The sequence below is a fragment of the Balaenoptera acutorostrata genome, chromosome 6, assembly GCF_949987535.1.
Source record: "Balaenoptera acutorostrata chromosome 6, mBalAcu1.1, whole genome shotgun sequence".
NCBI classification, from domain to species: domain Eukaryota; kingdom Metazoa; phylum Chordata; class Mammalia; order Artiodactyla; family Balaenopteridae; genus Balaenoptera; species Balaenoptera acutorostrata.
Genome location: NC_080069.1, coordinates 19,318,689 through 19,338,835, shown reverse-complemented (window position 1 = coordinate 19,338,835; position 20,147 = coordinate 19,318,689). Strand labels below are relative to the sequence as shown.

General features: G+C 40.9%; 1 protein-coding gene across 1 annotated transcript; it reads left to right on the top strand.

The window, feature by feature from the left end:
* Positions 1–13,370: 13,370 nt before the first annotated feature.
* Positions 13,371–14,592, top strand: LOC130708536 (non-histone chromosomal protein HMG-14). The gene has a single exon (XM_057549459.1). The coding sequence runs from the start codon at positions 13,486–13,488 to the stop codon at positions 13,789–13,791; it is 306 nt and encodes a 101-aa protein (XP_057405442.1). The 5' UTR covers positions 13,371–13,485; the 3' UTR covers positions 13,792–14,592.
* The last annotated feature ends 5,555 nt before the right edge of the window (positions 14,593–20,147 follow it).

Sequence of the window (20,147 nt, the reverse complement as noted above, 5' to 3'; positions counted from 1 at the left end):
GTGGGAGGGGGCTGCAGGTGCCGTGAAAGGAAGCCCAGGACCCTCTCCTTGCCTCTTCTGGAACCAAGTCTCCTACACATGTTCCTCCACTGAGCACAGGAGCAGCCGCAAATGGAGTCCTGGAAACTAGATTAGGTGACTCCTAAGCCCAGCTGGGCTGTGCAACATCAGTTCATACCCAACTTCCTTCCAGGGCATCAAAGAGTGCCTGGATTGCTGGCACCTGCTCATCAGCTTTATGTGTCCTGGATAATCTCCACAGAGCCAGGCAGCATTCTTACTGCTGATGCTCGAGAACAGCCCCATGAGGGCTTCCTCACACCTGCCCTCCCTCCCCAGCCCCATCTCCCTGACCCCTGCCACTATAAAAATAGTTTGCTACTTACATACTCTACCCTATCATCCATTTCCCACCTGAATTTAAGGGCAATCTTTTCTGCATTTTCTCCTGTCTGATAGCTTCGGTTCAGTTGAAGACTCTCCTTGACCGAACTTTAGACAGGCTCCTCTGAACCCTCTTCTCTACTAGGTCTCATCCTTCTGATAGGGATAGAGTAGGATAATCAAATAGCTAGTTTAAAAATCCCACTGAGGGATTATAGATAGGGAAATTTAGGGGGCTTTGGGAGAACATTGTAAGTTAATGATCACTCAAGAAAGCAATCAGAAAATCCTGAAACAAAGCAGGCTTGCTTAATAATGAAACTAACAACAAAACTATACATCAAGTCAATGATGCCTGCATCCTGCTGGTTGAGGTTAGGTAATTAAGACCCCTAGGACCTGCTCCTCTGTGTGCACTAAAATGTAGGGGAAAGGTGACATACCAAAGTAGAAGACCCTCATTATACTGAAACCTGAGATGATTTACCATATTTTAGCATATGTTACCACCCTTCTGCTGATTCGAATAGCATCATGACAGTCCTGGTTTGACTATGTAGGGACCATAAAACTCCCCCGCCCAATGTGGAGGAGGAGCTGATTATGGAAGCTTGAGGTCTACTCAAGAATGAGGAATAACGTGGTCTTCTCCCCCTCCCCACTTTTCCTTTGATTATAAAAATGTAGCCCGCTAAGTTCTCAGGGCAGAGCCCTCTTGCCTGCCCGCTTGTATCCTTCACAAGCGTCCTATACAAATAAATCACTTCTTATCTATGACTTTGCCTCTCACTGAATTCTTTCCATGCTAACACATAAACTGAGCTCCACCAAGCCCTGAGACGTGTTCTGTGGTTTCACTCGGGGCCCATCCTCAGCCTGCCTCAGCAGTCTTAGCAAAGAATCCTGCTAAGTCATCCCTCACCCGTGAACTGACCACTCTAGCCTGCCTGCAGCAAGACTCCTAAGTAGGTTTAGCAAGAATACCTCACCCTTGATGTCTCCTCTCAGTAATTTTCCATTCGACGGTGCCTCAACCCCCCTTTCTTGGCCATAAATCCGCACTTGTCCTTGCCTTTGGAATTGAGTTTAACTCCTTCCACTATTGCAGGGGAAAGTTTCCTTCCCCTATTGCAGGGGAAAGTTGCCTTTAACTAGTCTCTGGCTCTATTTCTTTTGGAACGATTATCAACGGCTGTGACACCTCGGTTTGCTTATAACCATGACGTCGATTGAAAGGCAGAATGTTTCCGGAGCTAACTACTGGCTGGCTGGGTACATGGGGTCTTCAAAGGCTCTCTGGGGAGAAACTCTACAGTAAAATCATGACTCTACGTTTCTGGAATATTTGAGAAGTTCCCATCAGTGCACCTCTGCTCAGTCCTGCCTTTTGTTGACACACTGAATTGCTTCTCCACGCCAAAAGAGGAACATGTGAAAAACATGGGACCCTAGGCTACTTGACATAAAGTTGACTTTTTCTTTTCACTGCCAAAATGTATAAACGATGATTCATTTCTGTCTACTACCACTTATGAATATACAAATAGAACTATGGAAACATTTTCTGCTCTGATCAGCATAGCAAACAAATTAGACATCTCAGTGTGCAAATATTACATTTTAAATTCCCTGGCTTTAAATATTCATGCTTATGTTATTTATTTTCCTGTATTTAAATATGTGTTACTAGGGATTGGTATCATGAGGTTTTCATGACTCGTTTTCAAAAGAGTGGTTGGCCCATTGCAGGGAAGGGACATTGAAGTGACAAACAGAAGCCTGGGTTTGTCAGTGATGAGCCGTGGGGCCATGGGCAAGTCATCCTCAGTGGGCACTGGCTTCTCAGAGAGGACTTAACATTTAGCAGTCAAAACAGGCCTAGTGTTGGACTGAGGAAGTGCTCCTTGGTCCCACCAGCTTCTTACCAGTGATGCTTTTAGATAATTCTAGAAGCAGTTGGATTGCTCCACCAGATGGCTTGGAACAGAAAAGTGCAGGTGTGAGAGAAGATGGCAGCATGTCTCACTCAGCTTGGGCTGCCGTAACAAAGAATCACAAGCTGGGTGGCTCAAGCAACAGAAAGTTACTTTCTTGTAGTTCTGGAGGCTGGAAGTCCAAGTTCAAGGTTCTGGTGCTAGCTCCCTTCCTGGCTTTTAGACCACCTTTTCACTGTGTCCACACACGGCAGAGAGACAGAGAGAGAGAGAGAGATCTTCCTTGTCTTATAAGGCCATGGTCCTATCGGCTTAAGGCCCCACCCTTATGACCTTGTGTGATGTTGTGATTTATAATAAAAAATATTTATTTGGTCTTTGTCTTCCATTCCTGGCACAGGGCTCCTAAAACCCTTGGGATTTCCTAAGTGATGAGAACAATAAAGGTATCTTTTTTATGTTAATGAGGTGACTTTTGGAATACACCTAACGATGGGGGCTGGTTACCAGAGGAACTAACCAGGTGCTTAGAGGGTTAGAACTTTCAATCCCACCCCCTGATCTCCAGGGAAGAGAGAGGGACTGGAAGTTGGATCGATCACCAACCAACTGCCAAAGGTTTAATCATTCTCTCAGCAGGCTGAGAGTGTGACCAACTAGTATAGTATTACTCTGGGTTCCCACTGTTGACGTAGCCAGGCTGAAGAATCACATCTTCAGTGTTTCTGCTAGTTGAGTTGTCAGGACAGAGTGTAATGTAGTCACTGTTACCAACAGTTGCATCGTCATCATAGACATGGGATGTCAGATCGTTGAGTTCTTCAAGTTGTCTAATCCTGACAGATATCATTTGATGTGTGAGTGGCTGCCGAAAGGTATTTAAAACCCTTAAGGGAATACAACGCACTAGAGAGGTTAATATGATGACTATAAGGAGAATGATAACCAAGGATTGAAAAATTCCCCTGAGCAGAGACTCCCAGAAGCCAAGATTTAACCAACTGAATAACTTAGGTAGGTTATAATCAAATTCAGATTTTACTTTTCTAAGTCAATCTACATTATTTTTTTTAGTAATTTACATAGACACAACATGATGTATTAGCAAACACATATCCTCATGATTACTTAGGACAGGATGAACATGAGGATGTTTTATTTCAGGAGGCAGAGTTAGGTGAGCTTCCATCTAAATTAGGCCTCTGGATGATGTGGGCAAACAGGTAATTTAATGAGGCATTTCTATGGAAACAAAGGAAAAATAAAAGTTAATAGTTCAAGCAAATTATAAATTCAGTTTCCAATTTTGGAGAGAAGCCAGCTGAGAAATTTTCTAGATTTGAGTCTGAAGCATCTTTAGATGATGGAATGAGGCTGGCAGTTTCAATCTGATGGATTTTCCTGGTTTGCAGTTTGACAATCTTTGATCACGTCCTCAGCGATTCTATACAGCAACAGGCATGAACGTTGTCCACATATAATCTGTTGTGGTGAGTTCTCTGAGTTCTATAAGTAGTGATGAAATAAAATTCATATTCTATAGCAAGATGAGAAAAAATTTAAACATAAAATTTTTCTTTGCCCATTTGGGCTCCTCCCTCCCGTTTATTGTGTACTGTGCATCTGCATTAATGAGATCTCCTTAGGAAATAATCTTCCTTCTTAATCCTGTAAGGGGCCCTGATGACCCATTACACATAGATCTGGATTGCATAAACTGTCAATAATATGTCATTTAACATACAGCCCTCTGTCTCAAAAACTTAAATAACTACGCTTTGACCTCTAACAGGTGGAACAGTTCTCGGAGCTTTCTGGGAGGCTGTTCCCAGGTTATAATGCTCAATTTGGCTCAAATAAAATTTTGTGGTAGGACACGTGGACTGGCGTCTCCTCTCTCCTTTTGACCTTTCCCTTCTTCTGGTTGGTGGTAGCTTATTAGTTCCGAGTTCCTTACCAGGACCTCCTGTTGTAAGGTAACTCATGTTGGTGGTTACTAGCTTGCCTGGCCAGGGTGGGCGGTTTCAGTCAGTGTTTCCCCTAACAGCACTGGCTTCTCAGTACTCCTCAGGTGTTATGATGAGTTCTCCTGTTATTGGATCTCACTGTTTGAGTGGCGGTCCTGAAAATTTTATTCCAGCTGTTTTACTTAAGACTTGAAGTCATAAGGGGCACCAGTGCATTTCCTAGGCAGGGACCTAAAGGCATCTGTTCAGGACATCCAGGGAAACATAGATGGTTGAGGTTTTGTTAAATTTGTTTTAAACAAGTTGATATATGGTCTGAATAAAACTTTTGCTAGTTAAATGAGAGACTGAATTATTCAACTCCAAAGAACAAGGCGACTTACTACTACAACCATTGTGGAGGGCTGGGGGGAGTGGAAGGAGGGCGTGAGGGCTGAGACAGAGGCCGATAACTTAGTGTTGCAGGAAAGGGGACCCCTTCCAGGGCCCGAGACTGGGCTCTTGTCTGACACTTGGAAATGAATTGTCCAAGGAGACACACGTGCTGACAAAGCAAGAGACTTTATTGGGAAGAGGCACCTGGGTGGAGAGCATAAGCGTAAGGGAACCCAAGGAGGACTGCTCTGCCACGTGGCTCGCAGTCTTAGGTTTTATGGTAATTGGGTTAGTTTCCGGGTTGTCTCTGGCCAATCATTCTGACTCAGGGTCCTTTCTGGTGGCGCGTGCAACCGCTTAGCCAAGGTGGATTCCAGCGAGGAGGCTTCTGGGAGGTTGTTAGGACACGTGGACTGGTGTCTCCTCTCTCCTTTCGACCTTTCCCGTATTCTTCTGGTTGGTGGTGGCTTGTTAGTTCTGTGTTCCTTACCAGCATCACCTGTCGTAAAATAACTTGTGCAAATAGTTACTGTCTTTGCCTGGCCAGGATGGGTGGTTTCAGTCCGTGTTTCCCCTAACATTAGCACTTGGGCAGTTTTAGACTGTCGCAGGGGGAAACCGAGACCTATAAGAGAGTTGAATTGACCCAAGGGTAACTCCTTGGGGAGCTAGACTCAGAAGCAGCACACATTTGATTCACCACACTGTCCTCAGAAAGTTGTTCAGATCATATCTCATACCTGAATTAGCCTACCAAATTAATAATGGGAAATTTTACCTCAAAGGCCAAACAGCTCCCGGGCAGACAGCCACCTATGGGAATACCAGCTGGGTTTACGTATGCTTGCAAGTACTTGATTAGGAATTAAAGGAAATCAGGCCCTGAAATGGCCAAAATTGGGTTCTTTTGGCACTCCAAAACATTTTGTGCACAGTTAAACCTGGCAGTCTTCTGGATGTCTGTCTGCAGGGTCTACTGGAAACAACAGCGGTAAGTTTTTCTCTTTTCTAAAATTAGGTTAGCGGGGGAAAATATTTGTAGAGCTGGTTCCTTGGATCCTTTGAATTGGAAAGTCTTATAAATTGTTAAAATTTTAGAGAGATCTTATTTCAAACTACTGTACCTATTTTATTCAATAATTAGTATGCAGAAGCCCCCAAAGCCTTCAAAATTCCAAAATAGCCTCATTGAAAGATTTGTTGTAGAAGGCTAACCAAAGGTTAATGATATAAAAGGTACCTAAAACTTCAGCTACTGCTCCCCTTTATCCTCATTTATTTGAGTACTTATTCTAGTAATCCTGTCCGAATTGCCTTTCCACTCTAAAGACACTATTAAGTGGTTACCTTTAGAAATGGGACCACCTGAGGCTGTAGGCAAGCCTCTTCAGCTCAAAGGCCCAACTGAGGGTCATAGTTAAAGAATCTCTTAAAACCAGGAAGGATCCTCAAAAGTGCTTCTAAATGGGTTACCAAGATGGGAGGAGGCCACCAGTCTGACTAAATTGACCAAAGCTGATATTCAGAGCGTAACAGGAATTTTTTTTCTTTTTTTGTGGGGGGTGGGGGGTGGGGGCTGCTCCCCTAAGCTAAATGAAGGAAAGGAAAACATTCCAACATAGGTGAATGGGTGTGCCAGTCCTTTGATATCATTGACATGGCCACCCAATTCTTTGAGGAATTAAAAACAACCATCCTTGTTTTACAATTTAGTTTTTAAAGGACCAGCGGTATGACTCCAGAAACAATCCAAAGCCCACCAAGCCTTTTGCCAATCCCCAAACCTCACCTATTTATCTTAAAAGGTTTGTAAGTCTTGAGAAAAATTTTCTGGCCTTAAGGGAACAAATTCCTCCCAGGAGGAACTTGCCTTTCTTCTCCTATGCCTTTGAGATGCAAATGTTGTACCTGGTCTTCTCCAGGTATTCTTACCTCGAACATCTTTTTATTTTATTTTATTATTTTTTTAACATCTTTATTGGAGTATAATTGCTCTACAATGGTGTGTTAGTTTCTGCTTTATAACAAAGTGAATCAGTTATACATATACATATATCCCCATATCTCCACCCTCTTGCATCTCCCTCCCACCCTCCCTATCCCACCCCTCTGGATGATCGGTCACAAAGCCCCGAGCTGATCTCCCTGTGCTATGCAGCTGCTTCCCACTAGCTCTCTATTTTACATTTGATAGTGTATATATATATGTCCATGTCACTCTCTCACTTCATCCCAGCTTACCCTTCCCCCTCCCTCTACCATCTTTTTAAAAGTGCAATTTCAGGAAGGTAAAACCAAAGGTGGGGGGTAGATAATTTAGAACTTGACTTGTCAAGGACAAATAGAAATCTTAAGTGTCTTTATAAATATTAGTAAAAAGGGTGGACTTCCCTGGTGGTGCAGTGGTTAGGAGTCTGCCCGCCAGTGCAGGGGACATGGGTTCTAGCCTTGGTCCAGGAGGATCCCACATGCCGTGGAGTAACTAAGCCTGTGCGCCACAACTACTGAGCCCGTGCGCCACAACTACTGAGCCTGCTCTCTAGAGCCCGCAACCCACAACTACTGAGCCCACGTGCCACAACTATTGAAGCCCACATGCCTAGAGCCAGTGCTCCGCAACGGGAGAGGCCACCACAATGAGAAGCCCGTGCACCGTAACGAGGTGTAGCCCCCGCTCGCTGAAACTGGAGGGAGCCCGCATACAGCAGCGGGGACCCAACGCAGCCAAAAATAAATTTTAAAAAAAGAGGATTTAGCCACCTAATCAGATAACCTTGATTTGTTCCATTTGCCAGAAACACAATTTGAATCCAACCTCTTTTGTAACTGATGGATATTATGTTAAAATTATTTTAACTGATTCATAGCTGAAATTTTGGAATGGGAACTATGGGGTCTCTGTGTTTGTGTGTTTGTATGTATCTATATATGTGTGTTGTAAATGTGTGGTATTGCCAAAATTAATTTGTAAAAGAGCTCTATTTAATTGGCTTAAGGTGCACTTATGAAACCGTGCACCTCAGATTGGGACTTGAACCCACGTGCCAGGACTCGAACCCAGCCAAAACCCGGTCTTCCAACTGAGATCACACACCTGGTTTCAGGACTTAATGAAGCTCAGGTTCTTGATGTCTCATCACAGAAAGAATTCAGTGAGAGACAAAGTGATGATAGGTAAGAAGTGGATTTATTTAGAGAGAAACATACTCCACAGACAGAGTGTGGGCCATCTCAGAAGGTGGGAGTGACACCAGCCTATGGGGTTGTCAGTTTTTATAGGGGTGGGTAATTTCATAGGCTAATGAGTGGCAGGAGTATGCCAGCTACTTTAGGAAGGAGTGGGGATTGCCAGGAATTGGGCCACCACCCACTTTTGGATCCTTATGGTAGGTCTTGGAACTGTCATGGCGCCTGTGGGTGTGTCATTTAGCTTGCTCATGTGAGGGTATACTGAGGCTCAAGGTCTAGTGGAAGTCAACTCGTCCACTATCTTGGACCCATTTGGTTCTAATCAGTTTATGTCATATCCTCGGGCTATGTCATTCTTTCAAATGTTGTGCCCTGCCTCCTTCCCTCCTGTTTCATTTATATAAATACTCAGAAATATAAAGGAAGCTGTCCAGAATGAATTTCAGGTTCATATAATCTGGGAAATATTCAGCATTGAATTAATATCTGGTATTAAAGTTAGCTTAAGATTGTTGTTTTAATTAATGCAGACATGTCTTTAGAGCCATCAACATTAAGCATAATACTTTTATTATACTTAGGTTTATTAGAAATCAAATAAGATCTTATTATTCCTGTTATAAAGTTTGTCAGCAAGGAAAATAACTTGATATGATGAAACTTTTAAGTAAATAAAATAGAGGTAAATGAGAAGAGCTTTTTGGCAAACTCTTTAGGAATAATTATGTTTGGGGAATGTCCATCTAAAATAGTATCTGCAGATTTTGGTAACCTGAAACTTTGGAGTTTTGCTAAATTAAGTTAAGCTTTCGGAGAGGCTGTTCCTGGGTTATAATAATCAATTTGGCTCAAATAATATTTTCCATTTTTTTTCTTAGATTGACTAATTTTTTTCATTGACAGTAGATAACAAAACCTCAAAGACAATTAACTGGACTAGAATAATGGGTACACTATAGTTTTCTACTGAAAATTTTTTATAGTCATCCCATTTTAATCGAAGATAATTGCAGTGAAACTAATTTGTAAAATAAATAAGTCTAGTCTTATTAAAGTTGGATTATTAACATAAATGTAGTAAGAATAGTCATTATATGCATAGTTTTAAATATGACATTCCGGGGCTACAGCTTTCATAATATCCAAAGGGCTTTATTGGCTCCATAGAGTCAACCTTAAAAAGTTCTTTAAAACTGTCTGGTAATAAGGTGAGAAATGGAATATTTCCTGCCATATCAGTAAAGAAAGGATGTCACGGTCATCAGCAATTGCAGCCCTCCAACGGGAGCCCTGAGGAAACTCAGGATATGAAAACACAGGATACTGGCCCCAGAGAGCTGAGGTGAATATCAAAGGAATGATTTCAGTGAGCCCAGATTCTTGCATCTTCCCATACATAGAAAAGCGCTAAATTCCTTAACTTGGGATATGTGGTTTTCTTTAATTTACAATAATCTTTTGATGTTCCCCATGACCTGCCCTTTGTTGCAGAACTTCTAAATAACCTGGCTACCCCCGCCCCCTTGCCTCCTCGGAGCAGTTCTCTCAGGGTTACTTGAGAGGCTGCCCCCCTGGCTTAAGTCCTAAAAATTTCTGCCAAATGAAACATAACTCAACTTTTAGGTTGTGAATAATTTTTTAAGTCCGCAAAGGAATCTCATATTAGACCTTTAAAGTCTCTTTAGGCTAAGAAGCTAAGTCAAGGACTTGTCTAATTGTGTCCTATTACAAGGAGAACAGATTTTTATTGTTTATATAAATACTTGTGTTGCCATGAAAAATAAGGATATTTAACAAGAACTTCTGAATTCTGGAGGGATCAGATAGGGAGAAAAAGATAAATGTTTCAACTTTGTTTACAAAAGTATACTTTATTAAATCGCTGTAAGTTATAGGTAGCTTAAGAGACAGGAGAAGAGGTCCTTTAAATCTGGAAAACAAAACATGAAAGAACCAGCAATGTTTAAATTAAATCATAAAAGTGATAATCATCTTCATCAGTTCATTCAGTCTCCTGTTAATTCTTGTTTTGCTTCATCTTGGGTTAGCAGCTTTATGAATCAACCAGTTTTCATTAGAGTTTTATAAAGTCTTACCCAGTTCAGTGTTACGATCTTAAAGTTATCAGAAACGTATACTTTAGAGTACTTGTTTAGGACTCGGCGCTTTCCCTGCTGGGGCCCGGGTTCAATCCCTGGTTGAGGAATTAAGATCCCGAAAGCCACCCAACGTTGCCAAAAACAAGACGGGGTGGATTCCCTGGTGGTCCAGTGGTTAGAGTACTTGTCAGGGTCCTTTCCATGAATCTCTTTGAAGATGAAGCATTTTTGCCTGTAGTTGACTGTAAGTGCATTCAGAGAAGAATAGAGAATAAAAAATAACTGTCTGTGAGTGACGAAAGACTTAAAAACAGCCATGGTTAAAATTCACCAAAAAATTGATGCAATTGAGAAGCAAATTGTTATTTTTGTGATGTATAATACTATAAAATAATAACGGGAATTATGACTGATAACATTACAGCAGGACATATCAAATTTTTAGGAATTTCATATAATTTCTGAATTACTTATATTAATAATATACAACCATGTAAATAAAATCTAAGAAAGTTAAACATTAGTTTTTGTTTCCCATGTAACTTAACATATCAAATAAACCTAATAAATTAACATTTCTCTTTTATAAGGAGAGAGAACAACACTTTTGAAATCTTCCAGGCACCCTCTGGAAAATCCCAAAGTTAGTTTGAGGTCAAAAAGACTTCACTCAGAATTTGATTTTGGGAAGTGTGTCAAAAATATCAAAATGGGGCTTCCCGGTGGCACAGTGGTTAAGAATCCACCTGCCAATGCAGGGGACACAGGTTCGAGCCCTGGTCTGAGAGGATCCCACATGCCGCAGAGCAACTAAACCTGTGTGCCACAACTACTGAGCCTGCGTTCTAGAGCCCGTGAGCCACAACTACTGAGCCCATGTGCCACAACTACTGAAGCCTGAGTGCCTAGAGCCTGTGCTCTGCAACAAGAGAAGCCACCACAATGAGAAGCCCAAGCATCACAATGAAGAGCAGCCCCCTCTCGCCACAACTAGAGAAAGTCTGCGCACAGCAACGAAGACCCAATGCAGCCAAAAATAAAAATAAATAAATAAGTAAATAAATTTAAAAAATAAAATAACTTAAAAAACAAAAAGGTCAAAATGTTTAAGACACTTGATCAAATAGGATCACAGGTCACTGTGAAACAACACTTATTCATTCAACCAAAGTGACAATTAAAAGATTTCAAAGGCAAATACAGAAAGTTATATACAACTGACCCTTGAACAACATAGAAGCACAACCCTCCATGCAGTGAAAAATCCACATGTAACTTTACAGTTGGCCCTCCAAATCTGAGGTTCTGTATCCTTGGATCCAACCAACCTGGAATCGTGTAGTACCTATCTACTGAAAAAAATGTGAGTATAAGTGGACCCATGCAGTTCAAATCCATGTCGTTCAAAGGTCAACTGTAGTTGTAAAAAACCCTAGCTTTTTTAACAGAGAAGACTCAGTTTTCTTAAGTAATCAGTCTTGATAAAGACAACATGAAGCACAGGAAATTATTTTCATAAACAACAGAATCTTTGTTTTCTAGGCAGACTACTTGAAAAGTAAAGAAAAACCTTTCAGAGTCTTACCAAGAGCAGACTGAGTCTAATAAAACTTTGTCCTTTTAGCAGATGAAGGAACATTGTTTTAGTTTTACATAAGTACACTATTTATTAAAGCTTGTTTTTTAAAAAACCTTATAATATATCTATTCAATTTTAGCCAGATTTGACCTCACACATAAAATTTATTTTCCATAAACCTCCTGAAATTTTCTATATCCATTTAGGTTTTGTCTTATTTTTTTTTTCTTTTCTTATTCTGGAACAACCAGTCATTTTTTTTTTTAGACAACATTGCTCTCTTTTCCCTTAACAAAAACACATCCTATATTCCTTGCATACTCTTCATAAAAAAATATATCGCATTTTCTTCCCATACATTGTATGCAGAGTTGTTTTCCTTTGCTAAGTTTAACTATTACTAATCTTTCCTTCCCAGTGAAAACTAGGAAGCAGGCAGTTGTGAACTGTTTATCACATATTAACATCCTGTAGTAAATTAGCAAATGTATAAATACAATCATTCCTCCGTGTAGTGTGTCCTTGGGGGAATGGTTCCAGGACCCCCATGGATACCAAAATCAGCAGATGCTCAAGTCCCTTATATAAAATGATGTATATTTGCATGTAACCTACACACATTCTTCTGTATACTTTAAATCATCTCTAGACTACCTGTGATACCTAATACAATGTAAATGCCATGTAAATAGTTGCCAAAATGTGGCAAAATCAAGTTTTGCTTTTTGGAACTTTCTGGAATTTTTTTCTGAATATTTTCAATCCACAGTTAGTTGAATCCATGGATGCAGAACCCAAGGATACATGGTGCCAACTGTACAAAATTATAAAAATGTATACTTTTTAGAAACATGTTTTTCATAGCATACTTTTTTAATGTGGCAAATGACATATTTATTAACAGACCCAGATACCCATTGTCTCTCTATAAAAATTAAAAAGCCAAAAGTAGATAAACTTATCTTTATGTTTAGTGAGCAACATCTCAGTATACTATCTTATTTGGATATGACCTAGATATTCAAAGTATATCCATTATTTAGTTAAACTTAGTATAAACTTTTATCTTATTTAAATTTATTTAAATTATTTTTTCTTAATAGTTATGCTTAGATTAGACATCAAACAGCTAACCATCATCTTAAGTTATTTTTCTGGCTGACAATTTTGTAATATAGAGATAGCATGAGCTAATTTAACTAGTAAACCCAGGTAGAAAAAGTTGTATGTTTGTGCTATACTTAATGCTGACAATTCTGAAAACATGCCTGTTTTATTAAACTAACAAACTTAAACTAGTTTTTATTTATCCAAGATTATCCCAGATCATGTGAACTTAAAAAATATTTGAGTTAGATTCTATATTTCTGTTTTTTACGAATACTTCATACGAGCACTTAGTCTTCTTTTAGCCAATTAAATAGAACGCTTTTAAAATTATCACATATACATAATATAGATACTTACATAGGTAAACATATTGACAGACACAAACAGAGACCTTATAGCTTTTATTTAAAAATTTTAGGGACTTCCCTGGTGGTCCAGTGAGTAATACTCCCCGCTCTCAATGCAGGGGGCCCAGGTCGATCCCTGGTTAGGGAACTAGATCCCTCAAGCATGCCACAAGGAAGATCCTGTGTACCGCAGCTAAGACCCAGCACAGCCAAAATAAATAAATAAATATTAATAAAAAATAAAAATTTTAGCCATGTCACAGGTACAATAATACAAAACCCGAAAGAATAGCTGGATCCAAATTGTGTTCCTGGCCACTGGACCAAGCTAAGTTTACCTGCTCAGATGACCAAAGTTTTTTGCTAAAGATTGTTGTTTGGGCGGGTCCCAGCAGCTCGGGCGGCGGGAGGAGCGGCAGCGGCCAGGCAGCCCAGCTTCGCGAAGGCTCTCGGCGCGCCGCGGCCCGCAGGCACCCGGCACGCGCCCGCCCCGCCGCCACGATGCCCAAGAGGAAGGTCAGCTCCGCCGAGGGGGCGGCGAAGGAGGAGCCCAAGAGGAGATCGGCGAGGTTGTCAGCTAAACCAGCTCCTGCAAAAGTGGAAACGAAGCCAAAAAAGGCGGCAGGAAAGGATAAATCTTCCGACAAAAAAGTGCAAACAAAAGGGAAAAGGGGAGCAAAGGGAAAACAGGCTGAAGTGGCTAACCAAGAGACTAAAGAAGACTTACCTGCAGAAAATGGAGAAACTAAAAATGAGGAGAGCCCAGCTTCTGATGAAGCAGGAGAGAAAGAAGCCAAGTCTGATTAATATCACACACCTGGTCCTATCAGTGGTCCCTGTTTCCCTTCTTGTACAATCCAGAGGAATATTTTTATCAACTATTTTGTAAATGCAAGTTTTTTAGTAGCTCTAGAAACATTTTTAAAAAGGAAGGAATCCCACCTCATCCCATTTTTTAAGTGTAAATGCTTTTTTTTAAGAGGTGAAATCATTTGCTGGTTGTTTATTTTTTGGTACAACCAGAAAATAGTGGGATATTGAATATGGGAGGCTTTGATTGTCTTGGGTGTCAGCTTAACATTCCACAGATGGAGGGTAGCTTTTATATCCTATAATACAAAGCATACTAAATGGCAGTTTGGAGTCAGTTGTGCATTTAATGTCTTAAACACTTTAAATTACTTCTCTTCCCACGTTGTTTTTGGTAGAATTGTTTCCTAAAGCAAACCACTCACCCCTTGATCTTGGCTCTCCTGGGCACAATTTTGTGCACTCTGTAACAACTTTGGTCGTGGTAGTCCAGTTCTTCTAGTAACTGTTAATGTGCTGTGAACGATTGACAATTTGAGTATGTAGTGTATATGATATTAAATTGTGAATTAGTGGGACTTACAATGTAACAGCATATCAATATTTGAAGATATTGGTACTTGATATCCTGCGAAGGAAAATTTGCCCCCAAATTTTAAGCTGGAAAGTCACTGGAATAACTGTTCAGAAAAGAATCACAACTACATGATTTTTTAGGTTTTTGGTACGTATGTTGAGAATTGTGTACAAATTGAAATGTCTGTGTACTGATCCTCAAAACAACCAATAAAATCTCAATTATGAAAGAAAAAAAAAAAAAAAAAAAGATTGTTGTTTGTATGCTGTAAGGATTCTTTTAGAAAAGCTAGTTTTGGAAACATTCTGTCTTTTAGAAGCTTCTGCATACCAAGCAAAGAATGCATTCTATTGTCTCTGAGAAGTTTGAGATCCTCTTTTCAGGTAGACTTGTCTAAGTTGAAGTTTCCCCTAAAGTGGCCATTACAATTCCAAATTATCCAAAAGTTCACTCATTTTCCAAAAAGGCACAAGTTCCTGGTCCATAGTGGGTATACATATAGGAAATAGGAATTTTTGAGGACAGTGGAGCAAGAGTTTTAGACCAGGTAGAACCCATCTTTGCCTTTGGATTCCCTAAAACAGATCATCTACAGGAAGCCCTGTAATCCTACTGCTCCCTAAAACCCAGGGAATCACAGGTTTCTCCCCTTACAGACAAAAGGGTGATTTACCAAGAAGCTTCAACAAACAAAATACAGGTATGCACAATAAAGTCAGAGAATTCAAAACTCAAAGAGCATGGAGCTGGGATCCAAGAGAAACCCTTACCCTCTGAAACCATAGTGGAATACTTGCTTGCCTCTTCCTAGCTTCCAGTAGTTTACAGCAATCTTTGGGGTCCCTTGGCTTGTAAACGCATCTCTCCAGCCCTCCACCTTCACATGGCTTTTTTGTGACACCAGTCACATTGGATCATGAGCCCATCCTACTGCAGTATGGCTTCATTTAACTTAACTAATCATATCTGCAATGACCCTACTTCCAAATAAGGTCACATTCTGAGGTTCTGAGAATCAGGACATCAACATATCTTTGTTGGGGGGACATAATTCAGCCCATAACACAAGTCTAGAGGAAGAACAGTTACTTCAAGGAGGAGGATTGGAAGAATCTGTAGGAGAATGGGCCCAAGAAAGAGGTGGTAGATGGTGGGCCCAAGCAGGTTGGGGAGAGGGAATAGCAAGCATCTCAATTTGGCTTCAGTGGACATTTGTCAGGAGGGTGGATGGAGAGGATGATGGAAGGTGGATTGTGCCAGCTCACGCAGGGCACTGAATGCCCGGGACGCTTAGTGATGATGGTGTTTTATTCAATGCTGTATGCCAGGCACTGTGTTACCTGTTTAACGTTGACAGGCATTACCTATTTTATGTTAACTTATTAAATCCTCCAAAAAGTCCCATAAAGTATTGTAGAAACAAAATAATATATGTAGTTCCTCTCTTTGAAACAAAAAAGTGTGAAATCAGAAATGTGGACTTTTGTTTTATTAAAACGAGAAAGCGTGAAGCCCAAAAGTACTTTACTTGTTCAGGTACTGAGGCTTCCCATCTTTAACCCCATTCTCTCTGCTGCCACCCCCCACAGAAGCAGGACAACCCGAACGCTTCCTTTCTGAGCCTCCTGCAGGCCTAGCCAGTGGCACTTAAGGCTCTTCCTGGAATCTTCCTCTCTGTGATACAAAAGGAATAAGAAGAACCCCCTGTCTGGTGCTTACCTATCTCCAGAAGGCTTGCAGACAGCTTATAATAAAAATAAACCCCTATCTCAGCAGTTTTCAACGTACGTTCTCCAGAACGCTGTGTGACCCAAGACCTTTTCAGATGGCTTGCAGGGTGGAAACTGTTTTCACAATAACACTAAAATGGTATTTGCCTTCACTATATTGACATTTGCCCGAATGGTACAAAAGCAACAGTGGGTAAAACCACTGGTACAACCTAAATCAAGCCAGTGGCACCAAACGGTACTTAGTAGTAACCATATCCCTCACTTACATGCATTCACACAGTTTAAAAAAAGTGTTTCACTTAAGAATATTCATGATGATGCTGTAAGAGTTATTAATTTATTAAATCTCAAACTCTGAGTACAAGTCTTTTGCATTCTGTACGACAAAATGGGAAGTTTGCATAAAGCACTTCTGCTGCATACCAAAATACTATGGTCTTCTTGAGGAAAAACACTGTGCAATTGTGTGGCTAGCAAGCCAAACTAGCCATTTTTTCATGGAACATCATTTCTTCCGGAAAGAACAATTGGCAGATGAACTGAATATTTAGACTTGGGCATTTGGCAGACATTTTCTCAGAAATGAATAAATGGAGCCTATCGATTCAAGAAAAACAACTGACATTACTTGTTGCCTGTGATAACATTCAATCTTTCAAGCAAAAATTAAAATTTTGAAAAGCTTATACCCAGAGCCATGAGCTCAACATGTTTTCAGTCATTAAAACACTTGAGAGCTTGGTGGTGATATTAACAAATGTGATTTGCTTCATGTTGTATAATAATTAGGTCAAAATTTGGAAGTTCTGTTTAACTCAGTGAACCAATATTTTCCAAGTGGTCAATGCATAGTCATATAAATCTATGCACAGATTTACCATGCACAGATCTGTTCAAAGTACAAGATACTCTAATTGACTGTAGTGTAACAGAGGATAAAAAGTCCATCGATAAGATTTCAGATTGCACATCGCAGCTAACCTTTAAGAAGCTACCACTTGTCAAGTGTTGGTGTAGTATCAAAGAAGAATATCCGCAACTATCTGAAGGCTCTAAAAATTCTCTCCCCTTTTCAAACTACAGATCTACATGAGGTTGGATTTTCTTCATGTACTTCAACCAAAACAACCTATCACAGCAGATTGAATGCCAAAGTAGATATCAGAATCCAGCTATTTTTTATTAAGCCAGACATTAAAGAGATTTACAAAAAGACACACAGTGATGCTCTTCTCCAAACAAAATAATTACTGGTAAAACATCATTTTTGTAAAAATATGTGAGTTAACATGTAATGGGTTTATTAGTGTTATTTTAATTGAATTAATATGTAAAAAAAATTAAGTTATTATTTTTAATTTCTCATACAGTAAATAGTAATACTTCCAACCCACATGAATGAAAGATCTTTGTCATCATCAGTAGTTTATAAGAGTATAAAGGATCCCAAGAACAGAAGTCTGAGAACACTGCTCTTGTTCAAGGTCACTGCTGGCAGGAGGTATCTGTTATGTGCCACAGAAGCATTCGTGTTTGTAAGTGGTGTTGGAAATACCTTCTCTTCTGCTAATCAGAGACGCTAAAGCATACAGATTTTTGATGATCCAGGGCTAGTCATGATGAAGTAAGCAATTCTACTAATCGAATTGAAGAAATAGAAACAAGACTTAGTTTAACTATACTCTCTTGTTCCAAGGACACATTTTTCTGCTGTGATGACTTTCCCCTTCATCTTAAAGAGATCCACGTGTTTCTGCTATTTCCACCTGTACACAAACCTTTAATGTCTGTGTGGTTGTCTAGGAATTGTGAACTGTATTTTACAGAATTATGTTAAGTTACAAAATACACCTGGTATAGACAATATTGATTGCTTTAAAACCACTTCTTAATTGCTTCAGATATCATTACACTGAGGCTGGACTTTCTGGGCTCCTGACACCATTTCCCAGGCCCCATGGGCCTGACCTCAGCACCCACCTGCCAGCAGCACCTGTGCCTCCCCTCTGCTCCCAGGCGGGCCTTCATGTCCACTCTAGGCCATGATGCCCATCGAGAGCACTTTCCTCACTTCCAACGTGCTCGGTGATTCTTGGTCTTTCTATTTCAAGATAACTGTAATCTAAATAGGATTTGGAGATGGTTCAATGCAGAGAAAAAACAGGAAGAAAAGTTGTGACTCCCCAGGAGCATGGGTGCCCCATGCTCAGTGGCCAAGCAGAACTGAGGGTCCTCACACCGATTCACAGCACAGAGGGGAACCCAATGAACCAGAAGTCTCCCCACAGCCTCGGGGAACCCCCGACAGTGAGGGCCCCTTCCCCTGGGGACTCAGGCTTGGATAAGCCAATGCACCCAGTCGGGTTTCTCCACTCACATTTTCTCTTTCCGATTTCATGTTATCTTTTTTTAACTTGTCTATTTCTATTAGTTGGTTTAAATCCCTTCTGGAGCGAGGAGGGAGGGAGATGACTGGTCTGTGAGCTTGCTGGTGACTTAATAAAGAGCCGGCAGATACACACTACTGTATATAAAATAGGTAAACAAGGACCTACTGTATAGCACAGGGAACTATATTCGATATCTTGTAATAACCTACAAAGGAGAAGAATCTGAAAAAGAATATATATATATATATAACCGAATCATTTTTGCTGTACACTTGAAACATTGTAAATCAACTGTACTCAGTTTGGGCAGGGATGGAGAGAAGTATATCCAGATCTCACTTTTAGCATTCACTAAGAATCCCCATTTCACCAACCTCTTAGGTCTCTGCTGAGGGCTCTTTCAGACAGACATTGGGAGAGCAGTTGGCCTGACTAGGGTGAGTAAGAACAGGAAGCTTGAACACAACAGCTACAATGTTTGCTCTCACTCAGTCCTCACGTCCACCTATGGACGAGGCTCTGTGTCCGTTCAAACTCGGAGGGCTCAGGTTTGAATGAGAAAACCAGAAAACTCTTAGTCCTGCTCATCTTTTTATCAACATCCAACACTAAGCAATCATACCCAGAAGCCAATGACATCCACCATTAAGGAAAATTGTCTTCAAGTCTTAACTAACAAAGTCAAAGACAAAGGCAAATGTTTTTTGTAAAATCTTCTCAGCCCAACCTCTGACATGTAGGGACAACAGCACCTGGCAGCTACCGACAGCTTCTGGTATTCTTTCTGGCCCCTCCATGGATTTTTTTTCTTATCTCATCCACGTGTCTCTTTAAGCTTTTACTGTAAAGAAGAAAAGGGATTTGGAAAACCACACAAGACAAATGTGCAGCTTAAGATAAACACCCCCACAGAGGCCACGACACAGCTTCGTGGCAGCCCAGGGATGCCCACCAGGCCTCTCTCCCTTCCCAGGAAGGAGACAGAAGTGTCCTGGTGTCCCGCTGGCTCAGGGACTGCTTGCAAGGGGAGGGGGTGCTCCTCCTATGCCCCCTGGGCCTTCCAGGGGCCCAGCGTGCTTGTCCTTCTTCCCGCTGGCCACACCGAGAAGGGAGGATGCCATCCACTGTTAGAACAAACATGATGTGGGGGCTCAGTGCAGCCATGCAGCGAGCGCCATCCTGACACACTGGCAGAGGGTGGATCTCGGGGTCTGGTGAGAAAAAGGAGTCCAGTGGCTCTTGGAGGCAGCGGGATGGCCTCAGACCAGCTTTAGAATAATGGACGTTGGTAGGGCAATGGCTACACAACTAAAAATATGAGTTTCCCAACTTGCTGCCTTTAACTCGTGCAGGAATAAGAGTTACTAACCTAGTGCAGTAACCAGACTCTGACAATAGTTGCCTGTAGGCTGTCTCCAGGCCTGAGCTGGGTCTCTGCCGGGGCTCCCACCAGCTGGGTCCAGGACCCAAAGTTAGGAGACGCCTCATTTTCTTCATCTTCTAAGCCTCAAGGTAAGTTTTTCTGGAAGACACTTGACCAGCTGTTCTTAATTGATAAGGGGCTTAAGCTGCCCATATGTTGTTGATGCAGGGATACTATCTGACACATTTTTATCCCAAATTACAGCTCTTGTAAACTACGCTCCTTTTTTT